The sequence below is a fragment of the Carcharodon carcharias genome, chromosome 11 (genome assembly GCF_017639515.1).
Source record: "Carcharodon carcharias isolate sCarCar2 chromosome 11, sCarCar2.pri, whole genome shotgun sequence".
NCBI classification, from domain to species: Eukaryota; Metazoa; Chordata; class Chondrichthyes; order Lamniformes; family Lamnidae; genus Carcharodon; species Carcharodon carcharias.
In genome coordinates, this window is record NC_054477.1 from 35,493,916 (window position 1) to 35,515,579 (window position 21,664).

Sequence of the window (21,664 nt, forward strand, 5' to 3'; positions counted from 1 at the left end):
ACATAACTCCTGCTAATTCAGGATGTGGGGTTGCTGCATTTCCTTCGATCCACAACTTGCCAATTATATTTCAGAGAAATTATTACACCATGTCAACAGTTAAGGCACTTTTCAGAGACAATCCTGGCAATTCGGGTGAAGAATTGGAGTGGTCTGTACATTTATGGCTGGAAACTCTGTTTAAAGTCAAAGTCAATAAAACACTAAACATGTCAGCAACATGATGTATATTGCTGCTTCCCTTTCCACTAGCTAAAGCACCGTGTATACAAGAGAACATTATAACTTCCCATTCAAACAAGTTTATATATGGCTCGCAAAAAGTGTTAACTGAAGAGAACAAGTTCACTGTATCAAAGCAAATAGGTGCTGGTTTAAAACTAAACCTTTCAAGATTAATAAAAATTCAAATCTGCATTTTGTGTTTATAAAGGGAACCAGTCCACATGTAGACTAAGGACAGGATGGTTATAATTTCCATAATGCAACTTATCATGAAGAGATTAATGTCTATAATGTTATTGGAAATTATTTTTTAAAATAGAGTTCTAGTGGGGTCTGTGTCTTATGTGTGTCTTAATTGGATTAAAGCCAGCAAGTCTGGGTGCTTTGATGTATAGTAGTTTTGGGATGCTAATTGGGGAAACAGTAAGGAAGTTAAAAGGTAAAGTGTACATTTGCACTTGTTGAATAAACCATTCAAAATAATGGGTGAAATCTTGCACCTAGCTAGAAGACGCCAAGCAATGTGTTTATCTTTTTCATCTTACTAATGAAATTGGTGGAATGAAAGGATATCTTTGTTAGAAGATGCAATGTTTAAAGCCTGGTGCTACAGTGGAAAATTTACATTCAAAGGAAAAGCTAGGTATAAACAGAAAGGAGTTTGTGTGTGCAAGGCAGAGGCATTTATGATCTCGCCAGCCTCCAACTGTGTCTGCAAGGAACCAACTTGCAAGGAACCTCATTTTGAATTTGTATGGTTAAATGTGCTTTGCCTCAGGTCCTTTAAAATCTATGGGTTACTGTTGCCTTGGTGGAGATTTAACTGGGAGTGGTTAATTTAGGGATTGGTTTAAAAGTTATTATAGTAGGTATTTGTAGCCTTGTATGTGTTTAATTTGTTGTTAAATTAATAAATGCTTAATTTAGTTTTATATAAGAAACCTCTTGAGACTCAGTGGTCTTATTACTACTGAATTCAAAGCCTGCATCTCAAAACATACAAATTGCAAAAATGGATTATGATGGTTGTTTCAAGTTTCCCTCTGGGATTTGAACAACTCAGCCGTTACCATCAGCTGTGTCATAATACACTATAAAAGTCTCCACTGAAATGATAAACCATAGTTAAGCCAAAAGTCACACTACAAGGAAGTAAAATGTGTTGTGATCATTATTTGGATATCTTATTTGCAAATTCTCTGGACAAAGCAATTGGTTCTGGTAAAAGAAAAATATATTGTCATCTAATTCTCAAGGATTCTAAATTAATCAACTCCAGCGATCAGAAAAGGAAAATATTTAAGGTATTAAGAAAAATGTTTAAGGTATAAAATATTCTGTAAATTGAGAAAGCTTCCTGCATTCAGAACTATTCTTAATGAAAAGGGGCCTTATCATTGCCTTTCACTCTTCCTTCAGATAAAATGACTGGGTCACCTTATATGCTTTCTTTACATTGAGTGCTACAGTATGTAGGTCACTAGCTTGTGCATAACAACAATTAGCTAATCAAGTTTGCTGAAACAGGGGGTGCAGTAGAAACATAACATGCAGCAAAAGATTTGGAGGATTTCAATTGGTTGACCTCAATTTGCAGAGTGATTTGATAGTGACCTGGAAGTAATAAAAGGCACACCACTTTTACAGTCCAGAAATGTAACAAATTACGTTTTATAAAGCAAATGGAATGCTAAGGTATATACCCAACGTGTGGAAATTATGACGACATTTGGAGTGCAACTGGGGTGTCCATTTTAAATGGCTTGTTTTCATGCAAAACTGAAGTTATAAATCTGGATTCAACATGGAGGAAGGAGTCTCCATTTTTCTCCAGTCAGATCAGACCCCGATCACAGAATTACACAACTAGAGCACTGGCATGAAGCAATCTTGCTTTGTATAGACACAACAATCATAGTGTAACTGTAGCCTAAGTCTTGTTATGAATGTGAAGTTTAATAAGATGATTTTGTTTTGAGACATAATTCCTGGTAAAATGGAGGAATTAAAAAGGTCATGTGACCTGCTTTGAATCTTGCTTCGCAACAAGCCTCGCTGGCTTGGTTACTATAGAGACAGTTAGGGCCCAGGTTGACTTACTAGGAAGAAGGTGCAAGATTTTCTCACCTGAAAACAAGGCAAGAACAGCTGTGCTGATGGTGGATAGACTTTCAGTCTCCAGGTTTTTGGACAGAAAAGTAGAGAGAGAGGTATCTCTGAAAGAGACAAAGGACTGCAGGTAGTGTGGTCAGCAGAGAAGAGCGTGCTGCCTTATGGTTAACTACGAAGTAGGATACAGGAGGGAAGAGGGTCTCTGGTCGAAAAGATGTATCCCATGGTAACCTAAGGTATTCGGGAGATAATTCTGGTGTGGCCCAGGGGGGAAAAAGAATCACCAGAATTGGCCTTACTGCTGTTATTTGGTTCAGGACTCCTCCAAAAACTGAAAAGTGCTTTTTGACAGTCACTTGCTATTACAACTGGTGAATTGGGGAAGCTGGGAGCAGTGTTGGACTGGTTCTTGAGAACACTGTTATTCAGCTGAGAGAAGGGTATAATGTACAATGGTATGGGATTTTCAATCAAAATAAAAGTTAAAAGGCAGATATCTTTTTGGTAGTTTAGTGTATTAGTTGCTTTCTAAGTTATGTTGCTTTTATATTTGTTTGTTATAGTAAAAGGCTTAAACTCAAAATCTTGTTAGTGCAATCCCCTTAAGTTGGTCACTAGGAATTCAGATATTTTTTTTAAAGGTTACTGGTCTCTACAGAGATCGTAGCTGTGTACATAAGTTCTGGTGAATCTTTGCAATGAACTGGAACCCATCCCTTATCGATCATAGGCCAATAAAATACTGCTAATCCTTCACCAATATGTGACTGTTCCACTTCCCAGCATTATCATACCCATTTTGATCTGTAGTGAAATCAGAATACATTCTGTACCCTTGTGGCACTCAGTGCATCTGTCAAGTGGTTTTCAACATGGAGGAGTACTGATTCATCAGCTGAGAGATGGCAGTAAGTAGTGACACCATGAAACCTCATGGGATCCAGAGTCAATGTTGAGGACTCCCAGGGCCACTCCTTCCTGGTTGTAGATCACTGTGCCGACACCTCTGGTAAGTTTATTCTGCCGATGGGGCACAACATACCGAAGGATACTGAAGAATAAGTCTGGGAAATTGGCTGATTGGTATGATTCTTTGTGTATGTCTATGTTAAGCTGTTTCAAGCCCATTTTCTATCCTGTTTTCCCTTCACCCAATCCCCAAAAGGGTCATCTGTTACTTCCTCACATTGTTTTTTTCAGAGTGCTGGCCCTTATTCTGCTATTATCACATTCATCCTTCTTACCTTAGCCACTAACTGCACCTTTTTTAGCTCTTACCACTATCAGCACCTTTTTTAGCTCTTACCATGACCATTAACACTCCCTTTGACCTTTAGTTCATGAAATCTTCGTCAATCTCTCCTTGGTTCCCATCTATTGTTGGCCTTCTATCCAGCTGCACCCCCTTTAAATAGTATAAATTTCATCACATTTTCACTTCTCTTTGGCTCTGAAGAAGGGTCATACAGAATTGAAACGTTAACTCTGTTTCTCTCTCCACAGACGCTATTAGGCCTGCTGAGTTTTTCCAGCATTTTCTGTTTTTGTTTCAGATTTCCAGAGTCCACAGTATTTTGCTTTTATGTTAAGCTGTTGCCTGGCTAGTCTGTGGGACAGCTCTCTTAATTTTGGCACAAGTCCCCAGGTGTTAGTGAGGAAGACTTTGCAGGGTTGGCTGGGCGGGGTGTGCCTTTTTATGTGTAATGCCTGAACTTGATGCCTAGATTGATGCCAGGTGGTACATCCAGTTTATACTTATTAAACCTTTTTTTAGACCTTTGGTACAAGTTAGTGGCCATTTCAAAGGCAGTTAAAACCACATAGCTTTAGGCATGGAGGCCAGACCAGGTAAGGATGGGTTTTCTTCCCTAAAGGACATTAATTGTACAAAATGGGCTGTTAAGACAATCGATACCCAGCATGTATTTACATAACAGAATACGAGTTCATAATCTCCTATGGTAGAATCTGAACTCACATCTCCAGATTATTAGTTCAGGCCTGAGGAACTAATCCGGTTAACATATGAACATATAAACAAGGAGCAGGAGTAGGCCATTCAGCCCCTCGATCCTGCTCCGCCATTTAATAAGATCATGGCTGATCTGATAGTAACCTCAAATTTATATCCCACCTACCCCTAATAACATATCACATCCTTGCTTACCAAGAATCTATCCACCTCTGCTTTAAAAATATTCAAGGACTCCGCTTTTGCTGCCTTTTCAGGAAGAGAGTTCCAAAGACTCATGACCCTCTGAAAGAAATTTTTTTTTGCTTCATCTCCATTTTAAATGGGCAACCCCTTATTTTTAAACAATGACCCCTAGTTCTAGATTCTCCCACAAGAGGAAACATTCTCTCCACATCTACCCTGTTAAAACCCCTCGGGATCTTATATGTTTCAATCAAATCGCCTCTTACTCTTCTAAACTCCAGCAGATACAAGCCTAGCCTTTCCAACCTTTCATCATAAGACAACCCGCCCATTCCAGTTATTAGCCTGGTAAACCTTTTCTGACCTGCTTCCAATGCATTTACATCCTTCCTCAAATAAGGTGACCAATACTGTACACAGTACTCCAGATGTGGTCTCACTAGTGCTCTGTATAACTGAAGCATAACCTCCCTACTTTTGTATTCAATTCCCCTCACAATAAATGAGAACATTCTATTAGCTTCCCTAATTACTTGCTGTACCTGCAAACTAGTCTTTTGTGATACCTCTGCATCTCAGAGTTCTGCAAACTCTCACCATTTAGATAGCATGCTTTTCTTTTATTCTTCCTGCCAAAATGGACAATTTCGCATTTTCCCACAATAAACTCCATTTGCCAGATCTTTGCCCACTCACTTAACCTATCCATATCTTTATGTAGCCTCATGTCTTCTTCACAACTTACTTTCCTACCTATCTTTGTGTCATCAGCAAATTTGGCAACCATCCAACCCATCCCTTCATCCAAGTCATTTATATAACTGGTAAACAGTTGAGGTCCCAGCACTGATCTCTGTGGCACACCACTCGTTACACCTTGCCAACCTGAAAAAGACTCATTTATGCCTACTCCCTGCTTCCTGTTAGCCAGCCAATCTTCTATCCATGCCAATATGTTACCCCCTATATCATGACCTTTTATTTTCTACATAACCTTTGATGTGGCACTTTATTAAATGCCTTCCTATGTTATAGACTTGATATGGCCAGGCAGCTGAAGGCATTAATGATGTAATGATTGAACTCAGGGATATAGGAGAGGTCAGAATTGAAAGAGCACTGTCAGAGGTGCATGCCATCTCAAGTATCATAAAAGATTCGATGTCACTATACCAGGAAGAGCAGGGGAATTCTCCTGTTGGTGCCCTGGCCAAACTTTATCCTTCTGCCAACAACACCTCAGACTGATTATTTACTTGTTACTTTATTACTGTTTGTCAGACCTTCCTGTGCACAAATTGTAAGCTCCATTTCTCTAGTTACAACAGTCTCTACACTCTAAAAGTAGTTCACTGGCTGTGTCATGAATGGGCACCATATTCATGCAAGGTGTTTCTTTCCTTTCAGCAAGAAAAATCCACATTATTGCTTCAAAGTACATCAAGGTAGTTGAGGACATAAATTGCGGCTGAGTAACCTGCCAGATTAGGTAATCAAGGCAAAATACTGGGATTGTTCAAAAGATAGACATCCCACAATAGGAGAGTTAAAACAGTAGAGGGATGAGGTTTAATGGGTTGAATGGCTTTTCATGCCCTTAACATTTCTTATGTTCTTCATTGTGATCACCCAGATTTAAAAAAATAGAAAGTTCAAATCTGGTCATGCCATCCCTTCTCTCCGTCTCTCTCTATCAAGATGAAGCATACTACTTCAGCAAACGTTCCATGCAGCAGCCTGTTGAAAGTGAGCAAAAGCTCCCTAATGAAGAAAGACATGTTTAATTTTTGTTGATGCATAGGTGCAAAATGTGACTTTTTGTCATCAGTTTGCTCCAATTTCTTTCTAGTTTTTTTTGAAAAAAGAATCTGCATTTATAATCTAAATTCCATCAATCAGTACTTCACAAGCCGTAAGTCCTCTTCATTGTAAGAGATGTTTGACACGTACCTCTTTGACTTCTTTGAATACACGTACAAATCCCTCATTAATGGACAAGCTACGCCGCTCTATGTCTCCTCGCAAATTTCTCCTGGTACGTAAACTATTCTCAGTGAAGAATACAGACAAGGCTTTAAGAGCCTCCAACATGTCCTGTGAATTGAAAAGGTATATTTTACAACTTAATAGGAAACGTACTACATTGAGACTGAACGCTTTAAAAAGTCTTAAATTACAAGTTGAAGAGCTGATTACCTTGTCTTTACTGTCCTTGCTATGGGAAATTATGTTAAAAATATTGTAAAGCACTGTGATTATGTAACCTGAGGTTTTGGACTTGCATTTAAAGCTAGTAGTATAATGAACCACAAGTGAAATGCACAGCAGCATCCCATTCATAGGATGATAGGTCTGGAAGCTCTATTCCATGAAGATCTTATAGAACTAATGCTGCACATTTTTTTATTTTTAAAATTAAATTCAAGGTTCTCATCAGTTCTACATTTAAATAAATAAAGCTGGTTTTAAAAAAAATCAATAACACAGATTTTAGCACTATAGCCCATCTCTGTATAAAGTAAGGGCTTTACAAGAAGCTGATTTCCAAGAATTTAGGGCATGTCTGTAAGAAGCCTGTCAAAGCAAGTCCCTTTCAGGAATGAGATCGAGGAAATCCTTAGAGAAACAAGAACTGTCATGAATCACTGGCAAATTAGTATTTACTGGGAAATTCCTACAAGAAACTGGAGCCACTATGAATCACTGTGACAAATGAAAGTATTACAGAGAACCAAGGTATTTTATTGAAAATAGTAATAAGGATTTTAAGGCTTTATTGATTGTAGAATTAATGAATGTTTCTTTTTCTGTACTAGCATTAAGTCTAGTTAAACGCCTAGCTGCTTCAAGCGCAACAATCCCAACACCTCAACATCTCAATGGGTACATACAGTAAATACCTAGGGCATATAGGTCAAACAGCTCTGGGGTAAGCCCTTGGACTGTCTTGCATTGGCTGAAGTCTGGCAGGCGTTTATAGGTAAACTATTCTTGGCATCATATAAGCTGAAACAGTGAGTTCTCACCATTGATCTCTATGAAGTGACCCTTGCTGGCAGAATGCATTTGGACAAGATCAGACTCGATTATGCTAACCCCATATTGAATAAACTGCTAACATTTACTGTCAATGCCTCACACGTGAGTATTAGCAAGGGTGAGGTACCAGAGTAGCAGGTACCTGCAACCATGCTCAAATCAACATCTCAGAGAGGAAGGGGGGGCGAGGTGCAAAACAGTTAAGGGCAAAGTTGTCAAAACATGTAACAATCTGTTAGTCCAATTCACACATTTTGTATATTTCAGTAAAACCAGTATAAATTTACATCCCTAAAAATGAAACACATTAAGAGACCCAAAGTAACTCATATGGCAACATGTTCAAGAAACACTCTGAAACTACGAACTAAGGACAGCTTTTAATGCACAGGACACACAGCTTGTCACAAAGCTGCTGTATCTTGAACATTCAGTGAGTTGAGATCAGCCATGCTTTAACTTGAAGCTGGCTTCCTTTCTGCCCTCAAATTCTCGTGAGATCAGTGTACACCATCTCGTGCAATGCAGTGGTGCGTTTTGTGAAAGAAAAATCTTTTGTGGAATGGAAAGATTTTACCTAGCATGTAGGGCAGCAGAGACGCTGCTCTATCTTGAGGAGTGAATGCATCTGCAGTTCTACCCCAAGATTGGAGAGGTTTCTTTGCTACTATGGATCCTGGGCAAAGAACTCCCCATTTTACTGATGATGTCTACAGCACAAACAATGACCATTTTGAAAATAAAGAAACCTGCAAAATAATGATGCCTGGTGCCAGTTCCTAAAGTGTCTGTAACGTATAGGTTTCACTGTACTTATATTCAGCTTGATGTTTCAACTAAGATACAATTGAAGCTTTAGATAACGGCAATAGCATTTCTGGCTAGGGAGAGAAAAGGAAAATCAGGTAGTGTTCTTCTTCCTGATCACTATTCAATGATCCCAGGTGAAAAGTGAACTTGTGAACAGGATTAGACTTGGCTTTAATGTTTTCCAGGGTAGGAATGCCAACACTCACTATATAGACTTATATAAGAATGGCCAATGGAACGAAGTGTCAAAGGATTGCTAGTGTTTTTGGAACCATGCAGCAGCATGGTGGCAAGAGAGGTAAAATAACTAAATAGCAATCATGCCAAATCTGCTAAAAATTTTCTCTATTTCAGCAGGAAAGGACAGCTCAAAGTGAATGAAAAGGATTGTGATGGGTTTGAAGTAAGCTATTGAAACTTTTAGAATGCAAGGATTTTTACCCTTTAGGATTGTGATGAGTTAACACCCATAAAATGATTGTTGGAGTCAACTTTTCTTTCGCACGAAAGCTGCTCATTTCTCCAGCTCCACCATGCAACAAGATTAACAGATACATTTAAGAGGTACCAAGAACAAGTAAATGCATGTCGCCATAACAGGACTTCAACAAATCAAATACTTCTGCTTCAATATATTTTCAGAGTAGGTTAAAAAAAATTCTAAAAGTTCCCAATGACACTAAGTCAAAAGGAGTGAAGTGATTTTTATTATAAGAGTCATTTTTTTTTGGGAGGAGGAGAAGAGATTCTCTTTTCTGTTGGCGATATGCACCAATGGTGGTCCTGCTTCTTAATAATTGTGTACAACTGTCATTAGACATCAAGAGGTTTGAGACCCATATCACAGATTTATCAAGAGGTTGATTCTGTCTAGTTTTCTTCCATTATCTATCTCCATGGCAGCAACACATTGTGTAGTATAGTTCGACATGTGGCACAGGCCCTTCAAGGCATTTGTCAAGAGTTTGTTCTTCTGGGTAGCAAGGGTCACAGTGACCATTACAGATACATCTGACTGTTTCTAACACAGCACTATCAGTACCAATAATCTTGATTCATTTTTAGTAGGGCTAAAGCTAATTGCGGTGTTCCCAACACTGTCAAGCAGGAATCAACTGACTCAGCCAGTTTGGATTTTTTTGATCCACACGGAATAGCTGGTAAACATATAGATAAACATATCCACTGAATCATTAGAGAAACATATCCACTGAATTATTAGAGAACCCTTACAGAATTTTACTTATGCCTCATATGTGGTATTTTTAAAAGCAATTATTTAATTTAGAATTAAGGCCAGTAATTGAGAACAATTGCTGGCGGCAATATTTGAAAGTTAAAACGTTTACAATAAGCAGTTTTAGAAACATAAAAACCAAGTTACTAGTATGAGAGAGTACAATCAGAAGACATGCAATATTCATCAGAACATGCTCACTGGTGCACTGTTACAAATTTCACTGGTCTCAATTCTACAAGCTACTAACATATGAACATTATAACAGATTAGCTCTAGACAACAGGATGCCTGAGAATACCATGTATGTTGCTCTCATAGTGATCCCTTCCATCTGGCTTGTTTCTCAAGATTATTGCTTTCCACGTACCTTCTTCTTCCCACCATTCCTTTCCATCTGGTTCTCCCTCTTGCACACTATGCATTCCCTCACCTGCAGCTACAGACTGTTTTCTCAATGTCACCCTGTTTCCCAATCAACCAAACTTCTGAACAATCTACTGATACATTAAGTTATTTACCACCAATAAAATGAATGAAAGCATTTATGTTACCATAAAAACTATCAGATTAGTTTTGTTGCTAAATTAGCATTCGTATTTTATTCTGAACAGGAAAAAATGCATTATCTAACAGAAAGTTAGGAATGCATATGAAATATCAAAATAGTCCTTTCAGCCTTCCCTGAATAGCAGAACAGTCATATTTATGAAAACACATGCCATGCGAATGCATTTTAGTCACTGATAAAAACACTCCCAAGTGTTATAACACACCAATTTTGATGTCCGCTTACTTTCTCCAGCATTAACTGACACTCGAACATGCACAAGAGAGGTTAACTTTGAGTTGCAGCCATCAAGTTTACAAGAAAAGCTTTTGTTCAAGAATACTGACATAGAAATTATTTGCACAATTATTTTGTGTTGATAGATGTTAAAAATATTTGCAAAAGTGGCTGATCATTCTTCCAATACATGTATTAGTTCGGCACCGCAAAGCAACGAAAAGGGAAGAGCTCAGAAAATGCCTTGACTGTGACCTGGCTTGTCTGGAGTCAACACTGTTTCTAATTTACTTTCAAAGAAAACAAAATATAATTCTTGTCTCTCCAACAGGCTTAGCAAAGAACAAATACCCACAAGCTTTGGTGCACTTTCCCTTTGTTTTCCCTTTTCTGGCCCAGTCTGAGCCAGGTTGTCCAAATGCCTGTGACACACTGAAAAGCAGGCTCAATATCAGGTTAATTATTGTGGTATATTTCAAATAACTTCAAGATTGGGATCGCAGAGAGGTCACTATCAAATAAAACCATCATGTTATTTATTGCCCATCCCTAACTGCCCTTGTTCAAAGGGCAGTTAAGAGTCAACCACATTGCTGTGGATCTGGAGTCATACGTAGGCCAGACCAGGTAAGGGCAGTAGATTTGACAGCATCTGCAGAGAGGAACACATTTAATGTTTCGAGTCCGTATGACTCTTCATCAGAACTAAGGAAATATAGAAATGTGGTGAAATATAAGCTGACTGAGGGGGGGTGGGACAGGTAGAGCTGGATAGAGGGCAAGTGATAGGTGGAGGCAAAGAAGAGATTGCCAAAGATGTCATAGATAAAAGGACAAAGGGGTGTTGACGGTGGTGATATTATCTAAGGAATGTGCTAATGGTGACACTAAGGGTAGAAAGCAGGACAAGCAAGTGACAGATGGCCCTAGTGGGGGTGGGGTGGGGTGGGCTGGGGGTAGGGATTGAAATGGGCTAAAAGGTGGAGATAAAACGATAGATAGAAATAAATTTAAAAATATGTGGGAAAATAAAAATATATTTAAAAAATTATAAACTTTTGGAAAAAGGGGGAACCGGAAAGCGGGCAGGGATGGAGGAGAGAGTTCATGATCTGAACTTGTTGAACTCAATGTTAAGTCCAGAAGGCTGTGGAGTGCCTGCGTTTCAATGCAAACTGGAGGAACAGCACATCATCTTCCGACTAGGCACTCTACAGCCTTCTGGACTTAACATTGAGCTCAACAACTTCAGATCATGAATTCTCTCCTCCATCCCCGCCCACTTTCCGATTCCTCCTTTTTCCAATAATTTATAATTTTTTAATATATTTTTCTTTTCCCACCTATTTTTAAATTTATTTCGATCTATCGTTTTATCTCCACCTTTTAGCCCATTTCAATCTCTTCCCCCCACCCCACTCCCACTAGGGCCACCTGTCACTTGCTTGTCCTGCTTTCTACCCTTAATGTCACCATTAGCACATTCCTTAGATAATATTACCACCGTCAACACCCCTTTGTCCTTTTGTCTATGACATCTTTGGCAATCTCTTCTTTGCCTCCACCTATCACTGGCCCTCTATCCAACTCTACTTGTCCCACCCCCCTCAACCAGCTTATATTTCACCACATTTCTATATTTCTTTAGTTCTGATGAAGAGTCATACGGACTCGAAACGTTAACGGTGTTCCTCTTCGCAGATGCTGTCAGACCTGCTGAGTTTTTCCAGCTATTTTTGTTTTGTGGGTTTTTACAACAATCAGCAATGGTTTCATGGAGTTTTAGTGAATTCAACTTTCACCCTCTGCCATGGTGGGATTCAAACCCATGTCCCCAGAGCATCAGCTTGGGTCTCTAGATTACTAGTCCAGTGATGCTCCACTATGCCACCATCTCCCCTTGGCACTTTTGTTCCTTTATGTGAGATGCGCGAAACCTGCTCAATGGAGGGAAGAATCTTAACACTTCACAATTAAAATATATTCCATGTTTCAATATCCAGGTGCATAATTTGAGCGCTCAACCCACAGGCCTCTTTAACTTAGGGGGAGATGGTGGCATTATCACAGAATCTTTACAGTGCAGAAGGAGGCCATCTGGTCCATCAAGTCTGCACTGGCTCTCTGAAAGAGCATTTCACCTAGTCCCATTCCCCTGCCTTATCCCCATAACCTTGCACATTATTTCTTTTCAGGCAGTAATCCAATTCCCTTTTGAATACCTCGATCAAACCTGCCTCCACCACCCTTTCAGAAAAGTTCCAGACTCCAACCACCCTCTAAGTAAAAAAAAAATTCCTCACATCACATTTACTCCTTTTGCCAATTATTTTGAATCTTGATGCTCTCTTGAGTGGGAACAGTTTCTCACTACTTACCCTGTCCATATGCCTCAGGATCTTGAATACCTCTAACAAGTCTCCTCTCAGCCTTCTTTCCTCCAAGGGAAAGAATCCCAAACTCTCCAATCTATCCTCATAGCTACAGTTCTTTAATCCTGGAATCATTCTTGTGAGTCTCCTCTGCACTCTTTCCAATGTCTTCACATCCTTTCTCAAGTATGGCACCCAGAACTGGATACAGTCCTCCAGATAAGTAGTGTCTTATACAAGTTCAACATGACCTCCTTATTCTTGTACTCAATACCCCTATTAATAAAGCCTAAGATACTATATGCTTTTTTAGCTGGTCTCTCAACATGCCCTGCCATCTTCAATGACCTATGTACATATAAACCGAGGTCCCTCTGTTCCTGCACCTCCTTTAAAGTCCCTCCCTTTATTTTATACTGTCTCCCCCTATTCTTCCTGTCAAAATGGATCACCTCACACTTCTCTCCATTGAATTTCATCTGCCATTTGTCTGCCGAATCCACCAATATTTCTATGTCCTTTTGAAGTTCAAGACTATGCTCATCACAGTTGATAACATTTTCAGTCTTTGTATCATCTGCAAATTTTGAAATCATACTCTGCACAACACAGTCTAGGTCATTAATATACATCTAATATACATCAGGAAGAGCAAGGGCTCCAACACTGACCCCTGGGGAACTCCACCACAAACCTTCCTCGAATCTGAAAAACAATCACTTATCACTACTCTCTGTTTCCTGTCACTCAGCCAATTCTTATCCAAGTGCCTACTTTCCCTTTTGTTCCATGACCTAGAATTTTGCTCACAAATCTGTTGTGGCACTGTATCAAATGCATTTTGAAAATCCATATACACCACATAAACAGTGTTTCCTTATCAACCTTCTCTGTTACCTCCTCAAAAAAACTCCCAAAAGTTAGTTAAACATGATTTTCCCTTAATGAATCCATGCTGGCTTTCCTTAATTATCCTGCACTTGTCACAAGTGACTACTGATTTTACCCCAAACTATAGCTTCCAGAAGTTTCCCTGCCACTGAAGTCAAACTGACTAGTCTGTAGTTGCCAGCTTTATCCTTGCACCCCTTTCTGAACAGGGCTGTAACATTCACATTTCTCCAGTCCTCTGGCATCTCCCCTGTGTCTAAGGAAGACTGAAAGTTTATCACTAGTGCCCCTGCAATTTACACTCTCACGAGTGATCATGTCTGGTAATCCAGAGACCCAGCCTGATGCCCTGGGTCACAAGTTCAAATTTCACCATGGCAGCTGGTAATAAACCTGGAATATAAAGCTCATCTCAATGGTGACAATGACAACTATCATCGATTGTTGTAAAAAAACTACCTGGCTCACTAATGTCCTTTAGGGGAGGAAATCTGCCATCCTGACCCAGTCTGGCCTACCCATGTGATTCCAAACACACAGCAATGCGGTTGACTCTTAACTGTCCTCTGAAATTGCCTGGCAAGCCAATCAGTTGAACCAAACCGCCACAGAAATGCCAAAAAGGAATAAAATCAATCAACGACCTGGCAACAACTTAGTCACTGGAAACGACAAAAGGTATGCTGTCAACCCTGCAAAATACTCCTTACTAAAATCGGGGGCCTGTGCCAAAATCGGGGAAGCTGTCCTACAGACTGGTCAAGTAATAGCTGGCCTTGCCAGCAATATCCACATCTCATTAAAGAAAAAAAAAGCGCCCGGGTTCTAACTTAAATCAGTAGCTACACGATTATCTGAACCTGACTTTGACTGTTAAACATAAACATTGTCGACATATACAGTGCTATGTAAAAACTTCTTCAACAAAGATCTTTATATGTCCACCTATATACAAAGTTCCCAGTGTCATAGGAACACAAGCAGGCCATTCAGCCCCTCGAGCCTACTCCATCTTTCACTGAGATCATGGTTAATCTATATTCTAACTCCATCCATCCAGCTTGGTTCCCTATTCCTTAATACCGTTAGTTAGCAAAAATCTATTGATTACAGATTTAAAATTATTAATTGAGCTAGCATCGACTGCTTTCTCTAAGAGAGAATTCTCTACTTCTACCACCCTTTGCACAAAGAGATGTTTCCTAACTTCTGTCCACAATGGCTGAATTCTACTAGGTTCAATAGACATGACCTAAGCTTTACAAATCCATGCTAGCTCTCTCAGATCAGCTCAAATTTCTTGAGGTTCTCAGTCACTCAGCCAGTAATTATAGATTGCGGTAACTACTTATTAGAGGCTAGTAAAAAATCTTTAATTGGCTATACTGACTTAATATATCAGAGCTGTCAATACTGAAGTGTAAAGAATCGCATTTATGTCAGAGTGACAGACATTGCAAACCCATTTTAATTTCCTTGGTCACTATGTGTTTCTAATATGCTTCCATAGTGTCATAACGGCACAGAGGAGGCCACTCAGCCCAATGGGTCCATGCCAGCTCGATGTAGAGCAATCTGGTCACTCCTGTTCTATCTCCATTGCCCTGCAAGTTTATTTTCCCCGAATGTCCATCCAATTTCCTTTTGAAATTATTTATCATTTCCACTTTCATCACCCTCATAGGCAGTGAGTTCCACGTCATTACCACCCGTTGCATAAAAAAGCTCCTTTTCATATCCCCCTGCATCTCTTGCCAGAAACTTTACATCTGTGTCCCCTAGTCCTTTTATAATCAGCTTTTCTCCATTCACCTTATCTAAAGTTATTATCTTGTACACCTCTATCAAATCTCCCCTCAATCTCCTTTGCTCAAAGGAGAGCAACCCAGCTTCCCCAACCTTGTAACAAAGATCCCTCATCTCTGGAACCACTCTGGTAAATCTCCTTTGCACCCTCTCAAGGATCCTGACCTCCTTCCTAGAGTCTTTTTTATTATTCATTCATGTGATGTTGGCTTCGCTTGCTGGGCCAGCATTTATTGCCCATCCCTAGTTACCCTTGAGAAGGTGGTGGTGAGCTGCCTTCTTGAACCACTGCAGTACATGTGGTGTAGGTACACACACAGTGCTGTTAGGAAGGGAGTTCCAGGATTTTGACCCAGCAACAGTGAAGGAATGGCGATATATTTCCAAACCAGGATGATGAGTGACTTGGAGGACCTCCAGGAGTTGGTGTTCCCATCTATCTGCTGCCCTTGTCCTTCTACATGGTCATGGTCATGAGTTTGGAAGGTGCTGTCTAAGGAGCCTTGGTGAATTCCTGAAGTGCATCTTGTAGATGGTACGCACTGCTGCTACTCTGCATCGGTGGTGGCGGGAGTGAATGTTTGTGATGTGGTGCCAATCAAGTGGATTGCTTTGTGCTGGACAGTGTCAAGCTTCTTCAGTGTTGTGGGAGCCGCACCCATCAAAGCAAGTGGGGAGTATTCCATCACACTCCTGACTTCTGCCTTGTAGATGGCGGACAGGCTTTGGGGAGTCAGGAAGTGAGTTACTTGTCGCAAGATTCCTAGCCTCTGGCCTGCTCTTGTGGCCACAGTATTTATATGGCTAGTCCAGTTCAGTTTCTGGTCAATGGTAACCCCCAGGATGTTGATAACAGGAGATTCAGTGATGGTAATAGAACCATAGAAAAGTTACAGCACAAAAGGAGGCCATTCGACCCATCTTGTCCATGCCCACCCAAGGACACCCAGGTGCCCTTTCTAATTCCACCTTCCTGCACCCGGCCTATAGCCTGCAGCTTACAGCACTTAAGGTGCAAATCCAGGTACTTTTTAAAAGAGTTAAGTTTCTGCCTCTATCACCAACTTGGGCAGCGAATTCCAGACACCCACTACCCTCTGCGTAACAAAGTTCTTCCTCACTTCCCCCCTATACCTTCTGCCACTTATCTTGAATCTATGTCCCCGGTTCTAGAATTCTCCGTCAAAGGAAACAATTTTATCCTGTCCACTCTATCTATTTCCCTCATAATTTAGTACACCTCAATCAAGTCACCGCTCAGCCTTCTTTATTCTAAGGAAAATAACCCCAACCTATCCAATCTCTCCTCGTAGGTACTCTTTTCTAACCCTGGCAACATTTTTGTAAACCTCCTCTGCACTCTCTCCAGAGCTATTACATCCTTCCTGTAATGTGGTGACCAAAACTGCACACAATACTCCATTGAACATCAAAGGGCGATGGTTGGATTCTCTCTTGTTGGAGATGGTCATTGCCTGACACTTGTGTAGCCTGAAATGTTACTTGCCACTTGTCAGCCCAAGCCTGTACATTGTCCAGGTCTTACTGCATTTGGACATGGACTGCTTCTGCATCTGAGGAGTTGCAAATGGTGCTGAACATTGTGCAATCATCAGCGCACATCCCCACTTCTAACCTTATGATGGAAGGAAGATCATTGATGATGCAGCTAAAGATGGTTGGGCATAGGACACTATACTGAGGAACTCCTGCAGTGATGACTGATCTCCAACAACCACAACCATCTTCCTTTGTGCTAAGTGTGACTCCGACCAGCGGAAAGTTTTCCCCCTGATTCCTATTAATCCAGTTTTGCCAGGGCTCCTTGATGCCACACTTGGTCAAATGCTGCCTTTATGTCAAGGGCAGTCACTCTCACCTCACCTCGGGAGTTCAGCTCCTCTGTCCATGGTTTGAACCAAGGCTGTAATGAGGTCAAGAGCTGATTGGCCCTGGCGGAACCCAAACTGGGCATCAGTGAGAAGGTTACTGCTAAGCAAGTGCCACTTGATTGGAATGTTAATGACCCCCTTCCATTACTATACTGATGATCGAGAGCAGACTGATGGGGCGGTAATTGGCTGTGTTGGATTTGTCCTGCTTTTGTGTACAGGACATACCTGGGTAGTTTTTCACACGGGTGGATGCCAGTGTCGTAGCTGTACTGGAGGAGCTTAACTACGGGTGCGGCAAGTTCTGGAGAACAAGTCTTCGGTACTATTGCCGGAATATGTCAGGGCCCATAGCCTTTGCAGCAACCAGTGCCTTCAGCTGTTTCTTCATATCATGTGGAGTGAATTGAATTGGCTGAAGACTGGCCTCTGTGATGCTGGAGACTTCTGGAGGAGGTCAAGATGGATCATTCACTTGGCACTTCTGGCTGAAGATTGTTGCAATGCTTCAGCCATAGCTTTTGCATTGCTGTGCTGGGATCTTCCATCATTGAGGATGGGGATATTTGTGGGGTCTCCTCCTCCAGCGAGTTGTTTAATTGTCTGCCACCATTCACGACTGGATGTGGCAGGACTGCAGAGCTTAGATCTGATCCATTTGTTGTGGGATCGCTCAGCTCTGTCTATCTTTTGCTGCTTATGCTGTTTGGCACGCAAGTAGTCCTGTGTTATAGCTTCACCAGGTTGACACCTCATTTTTAGGTATGCCTGGAGCTGTTCCTGACTGGCCCTCCTACACTCTTCATTGATCCAGGTTTGATCCCCTGGCTTGATGGTAATGGTAGAGTGGAGGATATGCTAGGCCATGAGGTTACAGATTGTGTTCCGAGTACAATTCTGAGACTATATTCCTTGATTCTAGACACCCCCATCCCCTAGCCAGGAGAAACATCCTTTCTGCATCTACCCTGTTGAGCCCTTTAAAAATTTTGTAAGTTTCAATGAGATCACCTCTCATTCTTCTAAACTCTAGAGGATACAGGCCCAGCCACCTCGATCACTCATAGGACACTCCCACCATTCCTGGAATTAGTCCGGTGAATCCCCGCTGCACTCCCTCTATGGCAAGTATGTCCTTCATTAGCTAAGACCACTAAAACTGTACACAATACTCCATCTGCGGTCTAACCAAGGTTCTATATGAAGCAAGACATCTTTACTCCTGTACTCAAATCCTCTTGTGATAAAGGCCAAAATACCATTTGCCCTCCTAATTCCTTGCTGCGCCTGCATGTTAGTTGTCAGTGTCTTATGAACAAGGACTCCCAAATTCTTTTGTAAATCAACACTTCACAATTTCTCATCTTTTAAGAAATACTCTGCACCTCCATTCCTCCTACCAAAATGGATAACTCACGCTTATCCACATTATATTCTATCTGCAATGTTCTTGCCCACTCGGTAAGCCTGTCCAAATCTTCTTGAACATCTTTGCATCCTCCTCACAATTCACATTCCCACCTAGTTTTGTGTCATCTGTAAAGCATAGAAAAAGCATCCCATCAGGCTTCACTGAGAAGCAAGGGAAGAAAAATCAACTCCAAGCCAAAGAAGGAGATGGTACCAGGGTGATAAAAAGCTTGGTCAAAGGAATTTTAAGGAACATGTTTAAGGAGCTGGAGAAGCAAATGTTTTACGGAGGGAATCCCAGAGTGTGAGGCCTAAGCACGAAACATAATTACCAACTGTGGGACATTGGCATGCACAGGAGGCCACAATTAAAGGAAAAGAGAGATGTTGCGGGGTGCTGGAGTAGTGGCTGTAGGGCTGAGGTCTAAGGAAGTTCTTGGGATAGGGTGGAGCAAGGCCATGGTTGATTGTAACCACAAGGATTAGGATTTTAAATTGAAGATATGGGGAGTCAAAAGCCAATATAACTAAGGTAGTGAAGACAAAGGCAATGTCAGAGCAGGACTTAACAGGGACAGGATATGAGTAGCAATGTTTTGGACAAGCTGAAGTTTATGCTGGGTGCAGGGTGGGAGGTGATCCAGGAGTTGATAACGGATGAGAAGCATTTCAGCAATAGATGCATTGGAGGAGAGGCAGAGTCAGTGCCCAGTGATATTATGGAGATGGATGTAGATGGCCTTTGTGACAAAAAGGATCTGAGATTAAAAGCTCAACTCAGGATCATGAAGGATACCAGGTTTGTGATCAGTTGAGTTCCATCAATGGCAAAGGAATGGAGGAGGCCAAGTGGCTTCAATCTTCCCAACGTTTAGGTGCCAGAGATTGTGGCTCATCCAAGACTCATAATATTTCAAGCAAACAGTCTCACAAAACATACAGTGGAGAGCTGATAGAGGTAAATCTGGGTATCAACACCAAACCTATAAAAACTGACCCCAAGTCTGCAGATGATGTCATTAAGAACCAGAATGTTGATGGGGAAGAAAAAGATCCAAATATATATTACAGCGCAGGGCTGGGAAGAGAAGCCATTTCTAGAGAACTCTGGATATGATCAGGGGCAAAAACTGAGAGTTTCAAACATGACATTATGTGGAAGTATAGATTTGGGTGGCAACAGCACATTCAAAGTCTTTGGAAAGGACATCTATATTGCATATAGATATCCGCAAGAATAGAGATATCAAGCACATTTCTTTTACGATGAGGGTGGTGACAGTGGTTTGATAAAGGGGGGGTGGGGGCAATACCTGTGGAGAGGGAACCAGAGTTTTCAAGACAAAAGGAGGTGAATTTTATGGGCTAGGTGAGCTCAGAAAGGGCATGGAGGAAGATAAGAAAGAAACTAGAGTGAAACATAGGTGTGTCCTAGTTAGGGCCTGAGGAGAAGCATTCAAATGAATTATATTGACAAAAACATCCGCAAGCTCCTTGCACCTTTTGTTGAGGATGAGGGTGGAGGAAATAGCAGAAAGGAAAGGCAGTTGATAGTAGAGAAAAGATGCCAAGGATTATCTTTGTTCTCCAGTGATCCTGGACTAGTAAATAGTTTTGAGTGTGATAGCACTTGATGCGATTGAATGGATAGCTGAACCAGTTGTGCATCAAATATGCTCAAGTCTGTACCCTTTAACTTGAGGGAGCGATTGTGGTCCATATTGAGAGTAGGTTCATGGTGACCAAAGGAATATTGCTGTTTATGTCTGAGTATGAGAAACGTTTTAAATCAAAATGTAAATAACACCTTATAACGAGTGAGAATGAACCGATTTACACAGCATTACACTTTGTTAACCTATTTAAGCAAATGGAGCTGCTCCTTTTCTTTCTCATTGACATAGCCAAGCAGATTACATTTACAAAATGCTAGAGGAACATAGTCACTTCTAATCTGAGGCTCTCTACATTGGAAAGAATTGTCTATAATTGCAATATATTCAGAAGCTTTGCAGCTTCCATTCAGTGAACTGTGTTTATTTCTTAGTTGCAGGAGGCTTATTTCTGTCTAACGTAATTCTCACTGAATAGATAATGAATCTGGTTATTTAGTAGAGTGAAGTCATACATTGACAGCAGGCTGGCTGGCTGGCTGACTGACTGACTAACTGACTGACTGACTAACTGACTGACTGACAGCCCCCACCTTGTCATTGTCCAGCCGGGTCTCCAGGATTTTATTCAGCTTCCTGGCCAGCGGGTTATTGTTAGCCTGCGTGGCCCCGCCACCGATCCCCGGCTCCAGAATCGGACCCGGTGCCTCCACTCTGCAGTCAGCCATCTCCCAGCAAAGCAGCCCAGCCTGACCCGACCCAGCACCTGGGCCACCTCACCCGGAAACCGCGCAAGTTAAAGCACCCGGCGGCCAGGCGCTGCTGGCCCCGCACTATGGTTCCGGGAGAAGGGGAAGGCATTGAGTGGGACACAAACACACAGAGATAGAGAGGACTATAGAGTCACTTGGTCTCTGTGTAAATGACCCACTCTTGTGCCTGTATAATAAGGATGAGCAGTTAATTTGGATTGCTAGTGGTTTTGGTGGGGGGGGGGGGGGGGGTGATGATGGGGATGGGGGGGTGATGAGGGGGGTATGGGGCACATTCAGGGTTACCAACTCTCCAGGATTATTGGCCTGGAGTCTCCAGGAATTAAAGACCAATCTCCAGCTAGGATGCTTGCGGTGTGCAGCTATGATGACTCTGGAGCAGGCTGGTTTCGTCAAGAATCAGTTCAACTTTATTACAGAGACATTTTTAGTGCTTGCACACTCGACCAGATCTCTCATTGGAAACGCTCACCCTGCCTTGTGGATTGCCAGCGCTAAGAACTCACTGGTCGGAACCCCCAAAGTACTTCGCATGACCC

At 41.3% G+C, this 21,664-nt stretch overlaps 1 protein-coding gene across 2 annotated transcripts in view; it reads right to left on the reverse strand.

Annotated features, from left to right (window-relative positions):
• cog6 (component of oligomeric golgi complex 6) overlaps positions 1-21,128 on the reverse strand; it is a 135,792-nt gene extending 114,664 nt beyond the window's left edge. Inside the window, exons 1-2 of one of the 2 annotated variants that reach the window (XM_041198510.1) lie at positions 20,946-21,128; positions 6,446-6,589 (exon numbers count right to left, since the gene is read on the reverse strand). In XM_041198510.1, coding sequence (XP_041054444.1) covers positions 6,446-6,589; positions 20,946-21,080 — 279 coding nt within the window. In that variant the 5' untranslated portion in view covers positions 21,081-21,128. The remainder of the gene's footprint in view (positions 1-6,445; positions 6,590-20,945) is intronic. The other variant, XM_041198511.1, reaches the window with a different exon arrangement.
• Positions 21,129-21,664: the final 536 nt, after the last annotated feature.